The sequence below is a fragment of the Schistocerca nitens genome, chromosome 1, assembly GCF_023898315.1.
Source record: "Schistocerca nitens isolate TAMUIC-IGC-003100 chromosome 1, iqSchNite1.1, whole genome shotgun sequence".
NCBI lineage: Eukaryota > Metazoa > Arthropoda > Insecta > Orthoptera > Acrididae > Schistocerca > Schistocerca nitens.
The window spans coordinates 788744277-788764713 of NC_064614.1; the positions used below are offsets into that span (position 1 = coordinate 788744277).

Below are 20437 nucleotides of genomic sequence, written 5' to 3' on the forward strand. Positions count from 1 at the left end.
CATAAAAGGCGTACTAATCTGGCTCCAATTTACTGGTTATTTCAGTGTATAAAACACTTGTTCAATATCTAGTCAAAATTTATGTGGAAGTTATGTAAATTTGGAGCTTTACGTGAAAGTAAATAAAACGTGTGTGTTTACAGCATTTAACCAATATCATTATGCTTTTAATGGTTTTCCGGATGTTCGATTATGCGGATTACCTATGCCCTCTAGTATGGATACACAAGATGCCACTGGACATGCAAACATCAGTATTTACGAAATATTTAAGCAGACTGGCACAACACTTTCGTCAATGGAGGCTTCAGTTTAAGAGAACCGAAAATAATGCTACAGGTTTCATTTAAACAACAAAGTGGGCAACCATAAATTTACTGTGAGTTAACACCGTTCTTTCTTAGAATGGCATTCCAACTCGCGTCGGTGTGAACATAACTTTAACCTGTTGGAAAAGTCTAACGGAAAACACCGCGAAACTTAAAATCAGAAAAAAATAATTCAAATAAAAAAAATCTCTGTAGTGCCACGTGTGGAACCCCGGCCTCTTGTCTCCGAATTTCAGCTCTAGGTCGGATCTAATCTGGTGCAGAATATACTGCATCGATGTGGAAGTATATAGTCTATGTCTATGCGGATAATATCCGGGAACTTGCCTAGTCTTACCTATTGGCTCCTTCTGGTCCGCTACGCTGACCCACCCCGTTCGCGGTGGGACCTCTCTTGTTAGAGAACACGCTAGGACGCGAGGCATTGCTTTGCTCCCTGTTCACCAATAGGCTGCAGGCACGGTATTCGGCCGACTGGCCTCCAGAGCGTCTCCTTACCCGAAGCACAAATTTACTACCAGCGAAGCGTGACAAAAACAGTCGGAACAATCTTAGCATATACGCTTCTAAGACCTTACCTGTATCAAACAAAAAACTCGGGCTTCAACTTACACCGAAAAAAAAGGACCAGCTTCAACAGGGTAAGAACAAACCACAGCAGACGTACAGACTCGTTAAAGGTTAATTAATGGGGCATGCAGCTTCTTTACTAGAATGTACAGTGTGGTGGCAACAGACACACATGATTGTGCTTATCCCCCTATTCTGGACACCGAACCGACTGCTGGGAGGGCCAGGGAAGTATACCGAAGTCTTTGTCTGTTTTTCTGGACATTCCAATATAGCCAGTATATATTTAAAGGGATCAATCATTCTTGTGTTTTAAATTAGTCAGGTATTATATGAACATGATTTCATTGACAATTTTATGACAAAACTTTAACAAATTGGTTTATAAATAAAGCAAATTTTAACTAAAATCCAAAAAGTAGTTTATTTAAATTTATATTCACTATATTTGTTAGAGTATCAACATCATGGTGGGGAGTTTTCTTTACATTTGAGTAAGTTCCTTAAAGTAACAATGTTTAAAGCAATTGAGTATGTGGGAAAACTAGTGACAAATTGGAAGACTGATAGCGCAATTGGTCGTGAACTTCCTGCGAAGGGCAGTTATGCAATTTCAAGTCCCAATCTCTTCCAGAATTTTCACATAACACACACACACACACACACACACACACACACACACACAAAAGGCGCGCGCGAGTGTGTGCGCGCGTTGCCCGACTCGGTGAGGGAGAATTTGTGTATATTATTCTTAAACCGAATGTACAGGTGCAGAACGGAAGGAAGGAGACAAAATTGCTACAAGTGCGACAGTTGGCGTGGAGAGGGAGAGAGGAGGGACGGGTATAGTTGGCATAGAGGTAGACGAAAGACGGAAGATGTCACGGATTTGAGGAGTGTTGATATATAATTCATATGTGGAGCAGGAATGTGTTGCGAAAGGAAACTGTTAGAAAACCTAAAAGGGATTCATAAAAAAAATGGTTCAAATGGCTCTGAGCAATGGGACTTAATATCTGAGGTCATCAGCCCCCTAGAACTTAGAACTACTTAAACCTAACTAACCTAAGGACATCACACACATCCATGCCCGGGGCAGGATTCGAAACTGCGATCGTAGCGATCGCGCGGTTCCAGACTGAAGCGCCTAGAATCGCTCGGCCAATCCGGCCGGTAAGGGATTCATAGAATGCAGGAGGGACGGATACTAATGTAGGTTGGTGGCGTTAGACTCTTACAACCGTGAAAGTAAATCTGTTAAGACGAAGTTGGAGAAACCACTGTCGCGCCTGGAGCTTAAGGTAAGTACGTTTGTATCTTGGAGAGTATGTCACACACAGGTGAGGTCTGTTATAAATTTTAAGCGAGGCAACGATGGAAAATGGTAGTTTATTTAATCCTGAGAGCAGGAAGACAACTTCTTGGAGAGTGGCTAATATGACGGTTGGCTCGATACTTTCCAAGGAATACGACGCTGAAAGATAAGCGAGGAAACCTCACCAGTAATCCGATATTTTGCAGTATTCAGTCATATATTACTAGTCAATGCATGTTACAAAGAAATAATGGTGTCAGTACTGCAGTCTTCAGTCCGAAGACTCGTTTGATGTAGCTCTGCCGGCCGCGGTGGTCTCGCGGTTCTAGGCGCGCAGTCCGGAACCGCGCGACTGCTACGGTCGCAGATTCGAATCCTGCCTCGGGCATGGATGTGTGTGATGTCCTTAGGTTAGTTAGGTTTAAGTAGTTGTAAGTTCTAGGGGACTGATGACCACAGATGTTAAGTCCCATAGTGCTCAGAACCATTTGAACCATTTGAACCATGTAGCTCTGCTCACTATTTCAAACATTTTCCGGGAATCCAGCCGGCTGACGTCTTCAGCAACCGCCGATGTTTCGACATGTGAATACTCCGTCACTTTCAAGGTAAAAATGCAACAGAGGGCGCTGTGCGAGGAAATTTAAACCATTGGTAGGTGAGGCTATGCCAACCAAGGACAATAATACAGCATATACTTTCTCTCTCTCTCTCTCTCTCTCTCTCTCTCTCTCTCTCTCTCTCACACACACACACACACACACACACACACACACACACACACACACGCTCACCGTAAGTAACTACCGCTACAATACAATCAAGGTTGACCAACGTCAGAATTTATTGATAGTGAATAGTAATTAGCAACAGATGAGGAAGTAGTATGAACACGTCATCCGGCCGTGTTTCCTTAAGTTTTTTGAACATTTTACATGCCAAAAGAAACTGAAGTTTGACACAGCATACTATCTATTCTGTTCAAACCACTTCATCTTTGCACCACCAACGTCCTTTTGGATCCGTTTACTGTAGCCAAGCCTTGATCTCTCAGTGAAACTTCCCCATCCCCCATCCCCTGGGCCCATTAGGACTCCTCGATGCTTCAGAATGTATCCTATCAACTAAGTGTGGCCTACTTTTTTATAACATAATTAAAATACGTTAATCGCACCGCGCTGTTATTGAGGACGGATTCCGGTACGAGTGTGGTCGCACGGCAGCCGTCGCAGCTTGAACTAAGTGAAGAATAATGGGAAGACGGCGTGGTGGGGAAACGCACAGTGGTCTCGAGGAACGGAAATCCGGTGGGCCGGCCCGGGGACGAGAGCCGTGCAAGGGCGGCTTGGCTTGTCTGGCCTGGTGTGGCGTGGCGTGGCGTGCAGCGCGCTGCAAATAGAACCTGTTTGCCAACCACCGATTCCATTGTGGCGCCTGCCTTGCCGGTATGCCGTTTCCCCAGGTGGACCTCCGAGGCGTGCAGTGCACGAGGGGGCTGCCAGTAATTCCCCCCGCCTGCCATTAGCTGACCCGTGCCTGAGTTACGAGGATACTGATATTCAGCTCCGTAGCCGCAAGTGTGTGCCAAGGGTTGGAACTCTGCTTAAGAAAGAAACTGTGTTAGCAGGACACACAGGTCTCTAGAGATTTGATTCTAAAACAGCGTGTTTCAAAAAATGTTTCAAATGGCTCTGAGCACTATGGGACTCAACATCTGAGGTCATCGGTCACCTACAACTTAGAACTACTTAACCTAACTAACCAGAGGACATCACACACATCCATGCCCGAGGCAGGATTCGAACCTGCGCCCGTAGCGGTCGCGCCAACGTGTTTCGCAGTGTACCTTGGTGAGATGAGGAACCGGTCGCAGGTTCGAATCCTGCCTCGGTCATGGATGTGTGGGATGTCCTTAGGTTAGTTAGGTTTAATTAGTTCTAAGTTCTAGGCGACTGATGACCTCAACAGTTAAGTCGCATAGTGCTTAGAGCCATTTGAAGCATTATATTCAGTTGAGCCGTCGAAGACTGAAGAAGAATTTTTTTTTGTTTACTTTTCTTTCAGCTCGCTATGAACGAGCGGGCTGGCAGCGGATAAAAAGCGTTCCTCAGCCAAAGGTTACACACATTTAAAAGATGTTTTTTTTTAAATGCAGTGTGGTTATAACCAAATTTTCGCTTCCGTAGACGGAAACCTATTTAACTTTATACGAATGATAACCAGACTGTGCGCTGCAGAATTTGCGATGTTAATAGTGTTAGTGTCTTGACTTGCCATCGGGCGTTGGTTGTGATACGGCGATGGAGGGTAGAAACACAAGCACCAGCGTGCATTACAGTTGCAACAGTCAGAATAGGTCTGGACAAGATGAGCAGCTGTTTCATCAAAACAACAGCAATAGTGCAGCTGCTCTTCTTGAATATCGACGCATTAAATGGATACGGAGGGGTCCTCTTTCCGTAACAGGGCTGGAGAATATGATTCGGAAGTTCGAATTAACTAGCGATTTGGGAATTGTTCCTGGGAGAGACCAACGGCCAATTGTTGAAGAACAAACTGTTGAAGAAGTTACTGTTGCGATGGCTTAGATTGCTCCATGAAATATGCGATCTTCAAGCAGTGCACGAGCTGCGTCACGATCCCACGTTGAACAACGTTTGTAACCTGAATCGTAAATATGGTACGCAGTTAAGGAATGTTACCCCCTCAAGCGGAAATTGAAACGTGTTTCTTTCAATTTGTTATTTCTCTTCCGCATGTCCTTAAAAATGTTTCTTCAAAATTTCATTGTCCTATAATCACTCCTTTTTCAAGGGGGCCTTCTCAAGTAGAGAAAGTTTAGTTGTAATCACCCTGTACATAAAAACAGATGAAAATAAACGATGTTTTTAAACACAATGGTCGACAATTCATGATTTTTAAAACTTTTTAGATATCTTTTATATTACACTTAAAATATAATCGCTGATGATAATATTAATGATGCTTTGGTGTAAATCATGATGGAGGATTAATTATGAGTGTGACTATGGGGCCCTGTGAAACCGCAGGTAGCGACTATAATTCAGCGAGGTTGAGGAAAAGGGAGGAAAAAAACTAAAGGTTGAGGTGTGGTAGAGCGTTGCGACCTGGGTTATATATCGGGCCGCCAGCCACTTAAGTGTGAATTGCAGATCCATGTAGATGTACATGTATATGTTTTCATGGCTGGAGAGTGGAAGTTGGTTGAATTTCTGGCTGTACGGATAGATAAGGCATGAAGGCGTATGGGCGTTGGTTTACTGGTGTAGTGACGAGGCAGGGTACCTGCAGTGAACTGATGAAAAACGTGATGGCTTACAACCCGTCTGTCCGCAGTTACCATCCGAGACAGCAATCTGCAGTCAAGACGCCATCAGCAACCTACATTAATGCGGTATGGTTTGAATTCAGAGCGTCTTTTGTCAGACAGTAGTGTCTTCATCTTACGCAACGCATTTTCAGCAAGGATACAAGGAACAGTGTTGTTATTGTCTGGGTTGTATTCTCTTCTGCCTTTTGAATACATGCGCCAGTTTCACTTTAGAAAACAACACGTAAGAGAAACGCAGGGGCGGAGACTTGGACTCAATGAGAGCTCGCCGAAAAAAGAATTGCGGAAGAGGGCTGTTTGGAACCTGGCCCAGTATGCAACGCCGACAACGGCGTGGGTGGAAGCCAGCAGTATCACGCTTCGTCCCTCGTCTACAGTCTTAGCAGTATTTTGCCACCGAAAAGTAGCGATGAGCTCGTTGTCACGTGTATGTCTATTACATATTGTTTGAAAACCTTAAGGACGAGACAGATAATGTAAAACAACATATTGACTACTCGGCGGAAATGAACAAAGTGTGCGAGAATGTTGTCGCAGGTCTCCCTGTCGTGCACAGGAAGTTGGACGTCACGTAGCGTGAGGTCAGCGTGACTGCAGCGCCAAATGTGGCGGCTCCGAAACACGAGGCAGTTGGAGGATCTGGAAAAGACAGGGTGTGTCAATCAGCGACCAGTTGCGGAGCACTGACGTAGTAATCTTCGTTACAACATGGCCGGAGACAACATCTGGATTTCACAAGGGGAAGAGTCATTGGGAAACTGGAAGACGGAGAAAGTGTGACGAGTGTAGCTCACGAGTGTGGCATTGCCCACAGTATTATTTCACGTGCATGGAGGGCGTTCCGAACCACAGGCACTGCTGCCCAAAGGAGAGCAGGTGGTGGCCCACGGTCTGCTACAGCAGCAGCTGGCCGACACATAGTGCAACTGGCAAGAAGGAATCCCACGTCAAAAAGCGGGTGCAGCTCCAACCACATTTAACAGGACTGCAAGGCACACATTCTAACGCTCCACAGAGGCTCGGTGATTGCATGGGGGTCGGGTGGGTGGAGGATGATCTGTTTGTACGTTGTGTTCCACTGACAGCCGCACATCGGAGACTGGACCATTGAGGAGTGGGGTGGGTGGCCTTCTCGGATGAGAGCAGTTTCAGTCTGCTAGTGATTCTGGACGAACCTTCAGACAGCGAGAGATGGGAACCCATAATGCACCCAGGACCATTCTCGAACATGACCGCTTTCCAGGTCCAGGTATTATGGTATGGGAGGCTTAATTGTTGCACGGGCGTACTGACCTCCAAATCTTTGAACACGATCCGCTCGTCGGTCACTGTTGTTGCCACATTGTACTCCTTCCCCATGTGCATTCGGCTCTGCCTTCATCTTTATGGATGACATGCGCGACCGCATCGAACAGCGCAGGCGGAGGAGCTGACGGGAAGAGAGGATGTTCGGCAAATGGACTGCCCTGCCCCTACTCCGACTTAAACGCCATCGAACATACGTGGGAGTGTTGAACAGACGTACTTCAGCACACCCGCATACACCGACATCCATCCAGTAGTTGAGGACCACGCTGATTGAGGAGTGAAACACCCCGCCACAAGAACTCGTTGCCAACGTTGTGGCCAGTCGCAGAGCGTGCAGTGCTGTCCGTGGTAACCACACACACAGTATTAAGAACCACGTCCCGTGTTTTTTAATGTCCAGGGAATCGCTATGAATCACGGACATTTCAACGCATTTATTAGTCTTTGAATAAAGGCGTAATTTCTATTTGTAATGTCGAGTCTCGTATACCCAAATATGGCTGTGCCTTTTCAAAGGAACCGTCCCAACATTTGCCTGGAGCGACTTAGGGAAATCACGGAAAATCCAAATCTGGATGGCCGGACGCGGGTTTGAACCGTCGTCCTCCCGAATGCGAGGCTAGTGTGCTATCAACTGCGCCACGTCGCGCGGTCGATCACCTTCAAGTCACTGGCATAATTACTATTCACGATAGATATAAATACATTACAGCAGCTTTTGGTGGTTTCGTGGTTCCATTATTTAAACGAAATGGTTAAATGCCATGTAAATACACATTATATTTTATTTCCACGTAAACATACAAATCCCACATTATTTTCACATAAATATCGCAAAAATTCAATCAGTTTTATACTCTGAAGTAACCAGAAACTTTCTTGTGAGGCAGATTAGCACGTCGTCTATTATGCTACACGATGACGCCAGCCTTTCACCAGCGATGTTTGGCAGAAGTTGTTTCCTCCAGGAATTCTAAATAAGCCGTTTTTTCGTACAGCTGCGTTGTGGCCTCTGTAAGTGTCATAATGTCAAAAAATGGTTCAAATGGCTCTGAGCACTATGGGACTTAACATCTGAGGTCATCAGTCCCCTAGAACTTAGAACTACTTAAACCTAACTAACCTAAGGAAATCACACACATCCATGCCCGAGGCAGGATTCGAACCTGCAACCGTAGCGGTCGCGCGGTTCCAGACTGAAGCGCCTAGAACCGGTCGGCCACAGAGGCCGGCTTCATAATATCCTCAGACTGAATGCCAGTTTTGGCATCTAATCCATCATCACTATTGTCACTGTCTGTAAACGAAAAATGTCGAAAGTTTTGTAATCAGTCATGGGACACTGTATACGATCATCCTGCAATGTTTCAGAAAACTCCAACAAAATTATTTACAACAATTCTCCTTTACTCATCCGATGCAGTGTATTGAATTTTCTGTCCATGGCCACTACCACCAACTTTCTTGTTGATGGCATTTAACACTCGCAACAAACGGGAGCAATAAACAATGGAAATGAATGGTAACTTGTTAACTGATACCGTGCAAAGATCGAAGAATGGCAGTTGCCTGAGTTAAAATTCAATGACTGTCATCCATTGTTGCAGCTGTTAGTTCGGGAATATCAACAACTGCACAGTTACTATATTGTACGAGATGCTGGAGACAGGCGAAATATTCTCACACTTCAAGAAGTAATAATTCCAATTCCAAAGAGAGCAGATGCTGACAGGTCTGAATCTTACCGGAATATCAGTTTAATAAGTCATGGTTGCACGATACTACGAATTATTGACAGAAGAATGGAAAAACTGGAAGAAGCAGACATCGGAGGAGATCAGTTTAGATGTAGAAACACGCGAGGGAATACTGGATTACAGTATCTTCGACGATAAGTCACGGAAAGGTAAACCCATTTTTATAGCAGTTGTAGACTTAGAGAAAGCTTTTGACAATGTTGACTGGAATACTCTCTTCGAAATTCTGAAGGTGGCAGGGGTAAAATACAGGGAGCGAAAGACTATTAACAACTTGTACAGCAGTCAGACAGTAGTTGTAAAAGCTGAGGTACATGAAGGGGAAGCAGTGGTTGAGAAGGGAATGAGACAGAATTGTAGGCTATCGCCGATGTTATTCAATCTGTACAGTGAGCATGCAGAAAAGGAAACCGAAGAAAAATTCGGAATAGGAATGAAAGTTCAGGGAGAAGAAATATAAACTCTGAGGTTTGCCGATAACACTGTAATCCTGTCAGAGACAGCAAAGGACTTGGAAGAACAGCTGAAAGAAATGGACAGTGTCTTGAAGGGAAGACATTAGACGAAAGTCAAGAAAAGCAAAACAAGGATATTGGAATGTAGTCGAATTAAATCAGGTGATGCAGGGGGAATTAGATTAGGAAATGAGACACTTAAAGTAGTAGATGAGTTTTGTTATTTGGGGAGCAAAATGACTGATGATGGTCGAAGTAGAGAGGGTATAAAATGTAGACTGGCGATGGCAATAAAAACATTTCTGAAGAAGACAAAGTCGTTAACATCGAATAGAGGTTTAAGTATTAGGAAGTTTTTTCTGCCATGTAGGAAAGTGAAAGGCGGACAATAAACAGTTTAGACAAGACAATAGAAGCTATCGAAATGTGGCGCTAGAGAAGAATGCTGAAGATTAGATGGGTCGATCATGTAACTAAAGAATAGAATAGGGGAGACAAGAAATTTGTGGCACAACTTGACCAAAAGAAGGGATCGGTTGATAGGACACATTCTGAGACATCAAGGGATCGCCAATTTAGTATTTGAGGGAAGTATTGGAGGGAGGGGTGGGGGAGGGGTAAAAATCGTAGTTGGTGACCAAGAAATGAATACAATAAGCAGATTCAGAAAGGTGTAAGTTGCAGTAGTTATTCGGAGATGAAGAGACTTGCACAGATAGAGTAGCGTGGAGAGCTGTATCGGACGAGTCTTCGGACTGAAGACCACAACAGCGGCAACAACTACTACTACTGTACGGAGGTCGGATTAATAAGGACCGGGTAAGCGAGTTTCTGCTGTGTTAGTAATGAACACAACAAAATGACGGGGGCTGCCTGAAGCGCACACGAAGCTGTGTCTGTGGACACTGACGGGAGAGTAGATATCAGCAAATATAGGGAAAGGAATGCCATGGTCACCTCAGTTGCTTATTTTCGTGCGAAGTATTCTTATTATGCGCGGGGGAGGGGGGGGGGTTGAGGGGAATCTGGTGACCAATTTTTGCATTGGAACAATGGTACTGTTTACACTTGTCCGCGTTTCCCTTCAATTGAAACTCTGTGCTAATGAATACAAAATTAATGAGAACGCGATTGCGACAGAGGAAATGACTCAACAGCGAGACTCGGCCGCGCTCGCCCATACGACTCCTGAGCCAAGTTTCGTTCCCAGGGAGAGGTTGGAAGCTTTCCCGAGCGGGATTAGTACCCAAGATTTCTCGCGCTCTAGCCGCGACCTAATTGAACCGATGACTGTTACTAATAATGCACTGTAATCGAATGTAAACTGTAATCTAAACACAAAAATAGTTTGTATTTGTCACTATTCCGCATTCTGCAAGAAAATCTGGGGGGATCATCGGTGAACTTTGCTCTCCAGATTTGAGCATTATGATCTCTGAAAACTATGAGCACATCACAAGAATGCAGAGAGTAGAGGCCGCCCCATTGGCTGAATGGTCAACGAGTCCGACTGCCATGCCATGGGCCCGGGTTTGGTTTAAAAAAAGAAAAAAAGGTTCAATTCCCTGCCGGGTCGCAGATTTTCCTCTTGCAGTCCGGCGGCCGAACTTCCCCCGGTGGGGACTACCGGCCATCAGTGCCATATGATCATTTCATTTTTCATTTCATAGAATAGAAGTTGTGTGGTGAAATCAGATCTACGGTTGTTTGCTGGCTTGATCAGTTAATTTAGGAATTTCTGATGTAGTAGAGATGAAGTGCTTCCTGCAACTTTTTTCATGCGGTTTAACATTTAATTCTGTCCACCTCCGTGGCTGAGTGGTCAGCGCAGCGTAGACGGCTGCCACTCAGAGGATCTGGGTCGGTTGACGCTCCTCGGCCCTGCGCACTTGAGACTTGAAACTGAAGCTGCTAAGCTGAACTTATAAGCACTGAGGCTAATCCCGCATTGGGGGATGAGAGGTTTTTGCATCCTTTAGGTAAGAGGTTAAGAGGTATCGGTTATGTTCCTACGGAAACGAAAAGTGTGTAATGCTGACGCAATTACGGGTTAAACTGTTCCCGGTCTGTACCATAGGAGCTGGTACAAGAAGGAAAGAAAGAAGATTTCGGTTTAACGTCACGTCGAACACGAGGTCATTAGGGATTAATCTGAGAGGCTTGAAGTGAGGAAGGAAATCGACCGTGACTTTCAAATATGCAAAAGCGACATTCACCTTCTGAGGTTTACAGAAGTCACGGAAAACCTAAATCTGAATGGCCAGACGGGGATTTGAACCTATATCCTCCAGAACACGGGGCGAAAGTCTTAGCACTGCGACTGTTATCTCTATCTGGAACAAGAGAACGGAGCAGCAACTGCAGTTACTCAACAATTTGAGACTAAGTTTCTCCCGGCGTATACAATGTTCGAATAACTTACGGAAAATGTCGTCGACAACCGCCGATGTTTCGGCAGTACAGCCTGCCATTTTCAAGGCAAAACTGTGGCAATTAAGCGCTGTGCAAGCGAATTTAAAACCTCGGTTTTCAGAGAAACTCTTTAAAGACAACACACACACACACACATACCGTATACAATAGCGCCATCGCAAAACAAAGATGAACCATGTCAGAAGTTACCGATAGTAACATTAATAATCAACGGGTTAGGAAGCACTAACTCTGTCCGTTTTTTGACAAGTAAGAGAGCAGGATTCCATGCAGCATTTAAACAATAACCACCATCTCTTTTATAAGGTTACTTGCTAATTTAATTCCAACAGCTCCCTAAACAGTACTGTCCCAATAGCTTGAAGTACATGCAAGAATCTCCGCGTTGTTTTATTCCATAGGATGACCGGCGTCAAGACAACCGTTTGCTCCGCGCGGTGCGCGTGCGTCTCTCTGTGTGTGTGTGTGTTTTTTTTTTGAGAGAGAGAGAGATTATTTTGCTTGTTGGAAACTAGTTTATTGATGTACGAAGCATATTTTTGGGCCAACGTACTTATTTAAATTAATGTCATTTAAATATCTATTTCTAATTACATTGCCATTTGTGAAAAGGCACCTATGTAAGTTTTAGTTGGCTCTATTGGTGTGCCCAATCAATAAAATAAAAAGTTTAGTCTATGGCCGAAACTGAAAAATTAACACACTTGGGTTACCGATGGTACTGATGCCTTAGCTGCTGTTAACAGAACATCAAATCTCGATCGAATATTTCACGAATAATAGTTCATAAACATGACGAGTGGGTACGTTGCTATTACGCCTCTAGTATTTTAGAAGATTTCACTATGGAATAATAGAGCTGGATAGCAGTGGAGTCTACGGAAGACTTTAGGGGACTTCCATTAATTACGCGACCTCAGAATAGGGGGGTAGGCGTCCGGGAAAATCTCACCAAATCTCATTTAAAAATGAAAATTAAATAATAAAAAATAAAAATTTAAAAATGAAAATCTCACGTCAACTTCTTCACTAATTGAATATGTATTATTGTAACGAATAGCATTTTGTTTTGTGTAATTGATCTCCAGCACAGACAATATAAAAGTGCCCACCAGTGCGTATCTGAACTGAACTGAATGCTCTACACGTGTGCATGCCCGGGATTCCCCGCTTTGAAACAAGTGCCGCACTAATGACAGATTTCATTCGGGGAGTTCTCTGCCGCGCCGATCGAAATCACTGCGTGACAGTCAGTGAGTCAGACGTGATTCTGCGAAGAACATAAAGCGGATGGTATTGTGTTCAACACGAATTTCTATAAAAACTTTTACAATGCCTATGTTAAACACCATGCCGACAAGTCGCTAAGCCGAAGTTCACGGACAAAAATTCTCTTAGTGATCATGTAAATATCAAGAGATTGAAAAGCTACGCAGTCAAACGGTTCAAAGAAAGGTGCAGAAGATGCTGTCTCATCTGCAAAGAATGTAAAGATTCAGTGTCACTTTATGTATATAACATGCCAAAAATAGGTAAATTTTTTAGGGACCCGTCAAAACGATTAATACTGTTTCCGAGAAGCTTGTCTCTCTCTGCGCGTCTGAATACCTCTCGGGGTTGGCATATTTAAAATAAAAATCTTTTTAATCAGGTGTGAAAAACACTGTGTTTTAATCAGTTTTTAAAACTGATTGAAAGTGGGAGGTGAGGGGGCCCCACAACATCTCACCAAGAGGGGAGTGGGGATCAAATTTTAAGGGGGGTAGGACGTCAAACGGGCCGTCTTGGAGCAGGAGAGACACCACAGGACATTTTAATTTCCACTGTCTATACTTTTACGAATAAATTCATAAAACTTTGTCAGCATGACCAGGAAGGATTCAGATTCACAATCATAGCAGTGGAAGTTAAAAAAATAACAAAATAATTTTTTTTTACATGTGGAAGTTCAGCATTTTTTCACTTCATTGGCTGCGTTTGTTCCTATAGGTACACGTTTCTTCATAAGAAAGAGAGATTCTTCGATGAATTTTGCACAGCATACAAACCATACTTACAGGTGTATGAAACTCTAGAAATTATTTAATTTATGAAAAAAAGAATGTGCTGGTACATTTTAAACTTTATGTTTAGAAAAAACTCAAATATTACAGTTAATTATCTCAATTTTTACCACAGTTTTTAATATATTTGGAAAATTCTAGAGTTTCATACACCTGTAAGTATGGTTTGTATGCTGTGCAAAATTAATCGAAGAATCTCCCTTAATTAAGAAGAAAAGTGTACCTATAGCAACAAATGCAGCCAATGGTAAGTGAAAAAAGGTGAAATACAAATGTAAAAAAAAAAAAAAATTATTTTCTTATATTTTTGAACTTCCACCACTATAAGTGTAAATGCTGAATCCTTTCTGGTTATTCTGACAAAGTTTTACGAATTTATTTTTAAAAGTATAGACAGTGGAAGTTAAAAATTCCTGTGGTGTCTCTCCTGCTCCAAGTCGTCCCGTTTGACGTCCTATCCTCCTTAAAGAAAACTGTGGACGTAATTAATGAACGTGCCGTTGTTACTTAATAGCAAGATGCATTAGCGCTTGCGAAACGACGACGGCCTACCTGCAGCGTGAAGCCGAAGGAGCCGTTCTTCTTCTCGACGATGATGGTGCGGCGCCTGCGGTCCTCCTCGGGCTTGCTGGCGGTGACGCGGTCGGGCTTGACGCGCTCCAGGATCTGCGACTGCACACAGAGCCCGCCGTCAGTCCACACGGCACACACGACACCCTCGCCGGCCGCGGGCATCGCAGCTTCTGCCTCTGCCTCTGCCTCTGCCGCTGCCACAGCCAGGTGTAGCCGGCCGGCACGCGCCCCGCGCTGGAGCGCACGCGCACTGCACACCTGGCGCGCGGCAGAGGCAGAGGCAGATGCGCCGCGGCCGGCAGACCCGCCGTACCGCAGGGGCACGCCGAGTCGGCAAAAAACACACACATCACACCGGGACACCACATCAGGCGCACCCTCAAAAAGAGAGAGAGAGAAAGGGTAACATGCAAAAATGGTCGAAAACTACTTGCTGCTAATTCTTTCTTGTATTTAGTCGACTTGAAAGACCTGAAAAGTATAAAGCGCAGTTTGTCACTTATAAGTGTTATAGAATTCACCAGCCAGTTCGGGAAATGAGCTCTGCAGCGAGCCAATAATTTTATCGGTATGTTTCAGGGCCGAATTCTTACATATGTACTTCACGGGAGACGCGGAATTGGAGATGGATCGAAGATGTGAAACTATAGCAGCAGTAACGCGTGATGTGCTTTGAATTTTCAAAGAATGTTTCACGAACACAACGAGCTCATTTGTTTTTGGAGTATTTTTGTTAAGTTGAAATAAAGGACGCTTTTAAAACTATTCGACTTTTCATTTAATCCCAGATCCCTGCTTTTTTTCCTTTTTTTTCTAAAGAAAAAGAAGAAATGTCACTGAATGTGAAGAAGTGAGATGCAATACTCACCCTATTAATGAAAAGAAGAGTTTGTTCCATTCTCATACTTTTTCAACCACAGTCCAACTCCTTCGCATACTTCCTAACCAGGCGTAATTACAAGTTTCCTCATGATCGAGAATGAAACTCCAGGGCGAAATTCGCTACAGGTGCAGACGAAATATGTGTACAAATGTGGGTGACATACCCCCGAAGAAGAAGAAGAAGCAGAAGAAACCCACCACGAAAAAATTATCCGAAGGGACGGAAATCGGTAGATGTGATGTACCGGGTGATCAAAAAGTTAATATAATGCAATTTTGTCATATGATGACATGATGGAGACCGTGACTGTTGTTTGAAGACAAATGTTGATGGTGTTAGGACAGCAACCAGTCACAAATTTACTTTCAGTTCCTTTATTCAAAGGCTACCGTTACCGGTTTCGAATCGTTGTGATTCATCCTCAGACGGTTTACATGCTTTCTTTATGACATGTGGTGTGTTTTTTACATTTCACGACAATTAATCTGTAAAAAACACACCACATGTCATAAAGAAAGCATGTAAACCGTCTGAGGATGAATCACAACGATTCGAAACCGGTAACGGTAGCCTTTGAATAAAGGAACTGAAAGTAAATTTGTGGCTGGTTGCTGTCCTAACACCACCAACAAAGTCAGTATAAATTTGAAAACTTAATAAACCATGGTATAATGTAGATAGAGAGGTAAAAATTGACACACATACTTCGAATGGCATGGGGTTTTATTAGAACAAAAAAAAAAAAAATTGCTAGACAAGTGAAAGATCTCTTGCGCGCGTCGTTTGGTGATGATCGTGTGCTCAGCCGCCACTTTCGTCAAGCTTGGCTTCCCAGGTCCCCAGACCTCAGTTCGTGCGATTATTGGCTTTGGGGTTACCTGAAGTCGCAAGTGTATCGTGATCTCTAGGGACATCTCTAGGGATGCTGAAAGACAACATTCGACGCCAATTCCTCACCATAACTCCGGACATGCTTTACAGTTCTGTTCACAACATTATTCCTCGACTACAGCTATTGTTGAGGAATGATGGTGGACATATTGAGCATTTCCTGTAAAGAACATCATCTTTGCTTTGTCTTACTTTGTTATGCTAATTATTCCTATTCTGATCAGACGAAGCACCATCTGTCGGACATTTTGTGAACGTTTGTATTTTTTTGGTTCTAATAAAACCCCATGTCATTCCAAGCATGTGTGTCAATTTGTACCTCTCTATCTACATTATTCCGTGATTTATTCAGTTTTCAAATTTATACTGACTTTTTGATCACCCGGTACATACACAGACAAACAAATGATTACAATTTCAGAAAAATTGAATGGTTTATTCAAGAGATAGAGCTTCACAAAATGAACAAGTCAGCAGCGCATTGGTCCGCCTCTGGCCCTTATGCAAGCAGTTATTCGGCTTGGCATTGACTGACAGAGTTGTCGGATGTCCACCTGAAGTATATCGAACCACATTCTGTCCAATGAGCTCGTTAGATCGCCAAAATCCCGAGGTGGTTGGAGGGCCTTGCCAATAATGGTCCAAACGTTCTCCAATGCGGAGAGACCCATCGACCCAGGTGCCCACAGTACGTTTTTGGAAGCACGAAGACAAGCGGTAGAAACTCTCGCCGTCTTAGGGTGGACATGATCTTGCTGAAATGTGGTTCGAGGATGGCTCACCGTGAAGGGGAACGAAACGAGGCGTAGAACAGCGCCGACGTTTCGTTATGATGTGAGGCCGCCGCGGGTGACAACCAAAGGGGCTGTGCTATGAAAAGAAATGGCACCCCTGACCTTTACCCCTGGCTGTCGGGCTGTATGGTGGGCGACAGTGAGGTTGGTATCCCACCGCAGTCCGGGGCGTCCCCAGACACTTCGGCCAAGAATCGGATTAACTGGATTAAGATTGTCTTCAATGACAAGTCTCGCTTTGAACTGAGCCCCGATGATCAAGATAGTTTTTAAATACAACCAACTCCCGTTTACCTGGTTTAATGCGGACCCAAGACTGCGGGGACAACCGAAAAACGCAAATGCAAATTATCCATGTTTTCACTGAAATCTGTCGTCTCCGGCTTTACAAACAAGAATGTCACATTTACCTGCCCTGTGCATTACTTACGCGTTAGTCACCGTTAACTGATGACTACTTATTTAGAGAATTACGCTTAAGACACACTGTGTTTTATATAATTTGCTTTCAGTTCACTTTCATGAAATTGAGTCCAATTTTTCCACTTTCTATTTTTCGTTCCCCTTTTTTATAATGACGTTTCACATTTTCCTGAGAGTCAAAACATGTTGTTGATCTGGTCTTCAGTCCTGAGACTGGTTTGATGCAGCTCTCCACGCTACTCTATCCTGTGCAAGCTTCTTCATCTCCCAGTACCTTCTGCAGCCTACATCCTTCTGAATCTGCTTAGTGTATTCATCTCTTGGTCTCCCTCTACGATTTTTACCCTCCACGCTGCCCTCCAATGCTAAATTTGTGATCCCCTGATGCCTCAGAACATGTCCTACCAACCGGTCCCTTCTTCTTGTCAAGTTGTGCCACAAATTTCTCTTCTCCCCAATTCTATTCACTGCCTCCTCATTAGTTATGTGATCTACCCATCTAATCTTCAGCATTCTTCTGTAGCACCACATTTCGAAAGCTTCTACTCTCTTCTTGTCCAAACTATTTATCGTCCATATTTCACTTTCATACATGGCCACACTCCATACAAATACTTTCAGAAATGCCTTCCTGACACTTGAATCTATACTCGATGTTAACACAGTCTACATTTTATAGCCTCTCTACTTCGACCATCATCAGTTATTTTGCTCCACACATAGCAAAACTCATTTACTACTTTAAGTGTCTCATATCCTAATCTAATTCCCTCAGCATCACCCGACTTAATTCGACTACATTCCATTATCCTCCTTTTGCTTTTGTTGATGTTCATCTTATATCCTCCTTTCAAGACACTGTCCATTCCGTTCAACTGCTATTCCTAGTCCTTTGCTGTCTCTGACAGAATTACAATGTCATCGGCGAACCTCAAAGTTTTTATTTCTTCTCCATGGATTTTATTACTTACTCCGAATTTTTCTTTTGTTTCCTTTACTGCTTGCTCAATATACGCAAAAGAATTTTTTACCGGATGCGCTAATAACACATGAACGCACCTGAGTGCCTCGGTATGCATGATAACGGGCTACTCGATCACCTCATATTCGCTCCCTTCATCTACTGAACACAGCACACTACAGTCCATCACTTAGTTACTAAAATCCCGGTTCATAATCGCAGCTATTTAACCACTCGCAGATGTTTTCGTCGTCTGCGTCTTCACAACCCCAAAATTTCATTCTAAACGAACACACTTCTTTTAATTATAACGGAATACTTCAGGACTTCTTTTTAAAGAAATGAACGGATAATCCGCATAAGGATAGTCGGGAGATGGCTGTAGATAACTTCCAGATTTGTCAGCTAACTTTCGGAGAATAGACTCGCATGAAAATGACAAGAAAGTCTTGAAAATTAAAAGCTAGATTAAAGACAGGATACTTTTCAGTTTCTTAACCACATGGACTTCCAACCAGTTGAAAGTGCTCATTCACTGGCTATCCGTACCTGTTGCCGATATCAAATCCGAGCGATTCGAGAGCCCACTGGTATTATGAAGGGATGGGATTCTTCTGTCACATAAGTCGACCATATTGCTTCTTCCCAATGTCAGGCAACGTCTCCAATTGACGACAGACTCCGAATGCGTCACGTTCGACAAACCGTTGGTCTCGTGTACTTTTAGGCAGCACATGGACCGTACCGAAATTATCTATATGGAATCCAAAGATAAGAGCAATCCAGCTGTGGCTGCAAAGCCATAAACACGTAACCACCTCCAACTGGAAAGTTCAGGTTGCGATTCCTTGTTGGTGTACGGAAGACAGCAGTTTCGAGGCATTTCCATCGACGAAGCACTTCGTAATGAGCTGAAATCTGAATTCTTGAATAAAATGATTTCAGTGTACTTACAGACAGCCAAACGAAAGCATGCGGACCAGCTGATGCGTGTCCGGGGCAGAAGGATGCGACGTGCCGTGAGCGGGGGAAATGGTTCGATACCGGAGCGGAAACGGAGGGAAATACATATAGCATACTACCTCCCTGTCGCCGTTTTCCAAGGCGAGTTGTATTTGGAATCGAAGTTAAGACTGAAAGGGAGATTGTATCTGCAGTACCTATCACACGGTGGTAAAACGGGAAATACTACAGCAAACCGTCGGCTTGCTTTGGAATCCATAAGATTTCTAAAGCTCGTTTAAAGAAGGAACTGAAGGTAGATTACCGTAGCCAGACGATTTCTTAAGGTTACTCAACATCAGTCATAATACTCGTCGCCTCCTGCACATACTTTTATAACAATAACGAACATAGTTCATTCTCTGTTTTTTTTCTCTTTTATGTTGTTCTTTTCCTTTCCTCTCTCTAACTGCGTTTCAAACAATGTGTTTTTCTCTATAACCTACAAAATAATAAGCGAAAGGAATTTTTTTGTAGGTAGATAAACGTAAGAAACATACGCTTTCTGCAGGGTTATAAACATGATTTACTTACAAAAAAATGGCTCTGAGCACTATGGGACTTAACTGCTGAGGTCATCAGTCCCCTAGAACTTAGAACTACTTAAACCTAACTTACCTAAGGACATCACACACAACCATGCCCAAGGCAGGATTTGAACCTGCGACCGTAGCGGTCGCGTGGTTCCAGACTGTAGCGCCTAGAACCGCTCCGCCACTCCGGCCGGCCATGATTTACTTAGTTATTTTCGATAATTACAGCATCTTTCATATACAAAGTTATTTTTTCTGTCATGTAGCTGATGTTTTTAAATCAAATCAATTTAAATCAAATTTCTATCAATTTTACTTAAAGAGCTTTGATCTGTTTTAGGGGTATGCTGCACATAAATGACTGTGTTCAGCTGTATGTTTAGGTGTCAGACTTTCAGTTAAATTGAGTATTCAAATGAGTGCTCATTTTTGTTAATGCGCAACCAAAGGCGCCTTCTAAACGACTTGTGGACGAGTTGTAAAGTTGCTGTATCACGGAGGGACAAAATACCTCGATGCGCTGTTCGAAGTCATATTTGGTTCGAGTGTTTGTAGAATGTGCCCTTACAAGGCAGAAACAAATGCGCAAATATACAAAGTTTGGTCTGGCACGGAAGCTGATGTGAAATAAACATGGCAACGAATACGTACACATATTACTGACGCCAATGCAATGAAGCAGCCACGGCCTACGCTGTGAGGTATCCCGGTCGAAGAGCTGCTTCAGCCACTAAAACGGCTTCGAGAGACAAGTATTTTGAGAAAGCACGACAGTTATATAAGAAGACCAGCAAG

General features: G+C 43.5%; 1 protein-coding gene across 8 annotated transcripts in view; it reads right to left on the minus strand.

Moving 5' to 3' along the window:
• The window catches only part of LOC126262041 (la-related protein Larp4B-like), a 504153-nt gene that overhangs the window by 73017 nt on the left and 410699 nt on the right, over positions 1-20437 (minus strand). For all 8 annotated transcript variants that reach the window (XM_049958589.1, XM_049958591.1, XM_049958588.1 and 5 more), the window contains one exon: positions 14135-14254. In XM_049958589.1, the coding sequence (XP_049814546.1) occupies positions 14135-14254 (120 nt within the window). The remainder of the gene's footprint in view (positions 1-14134; positions 14255-20437) is intronic.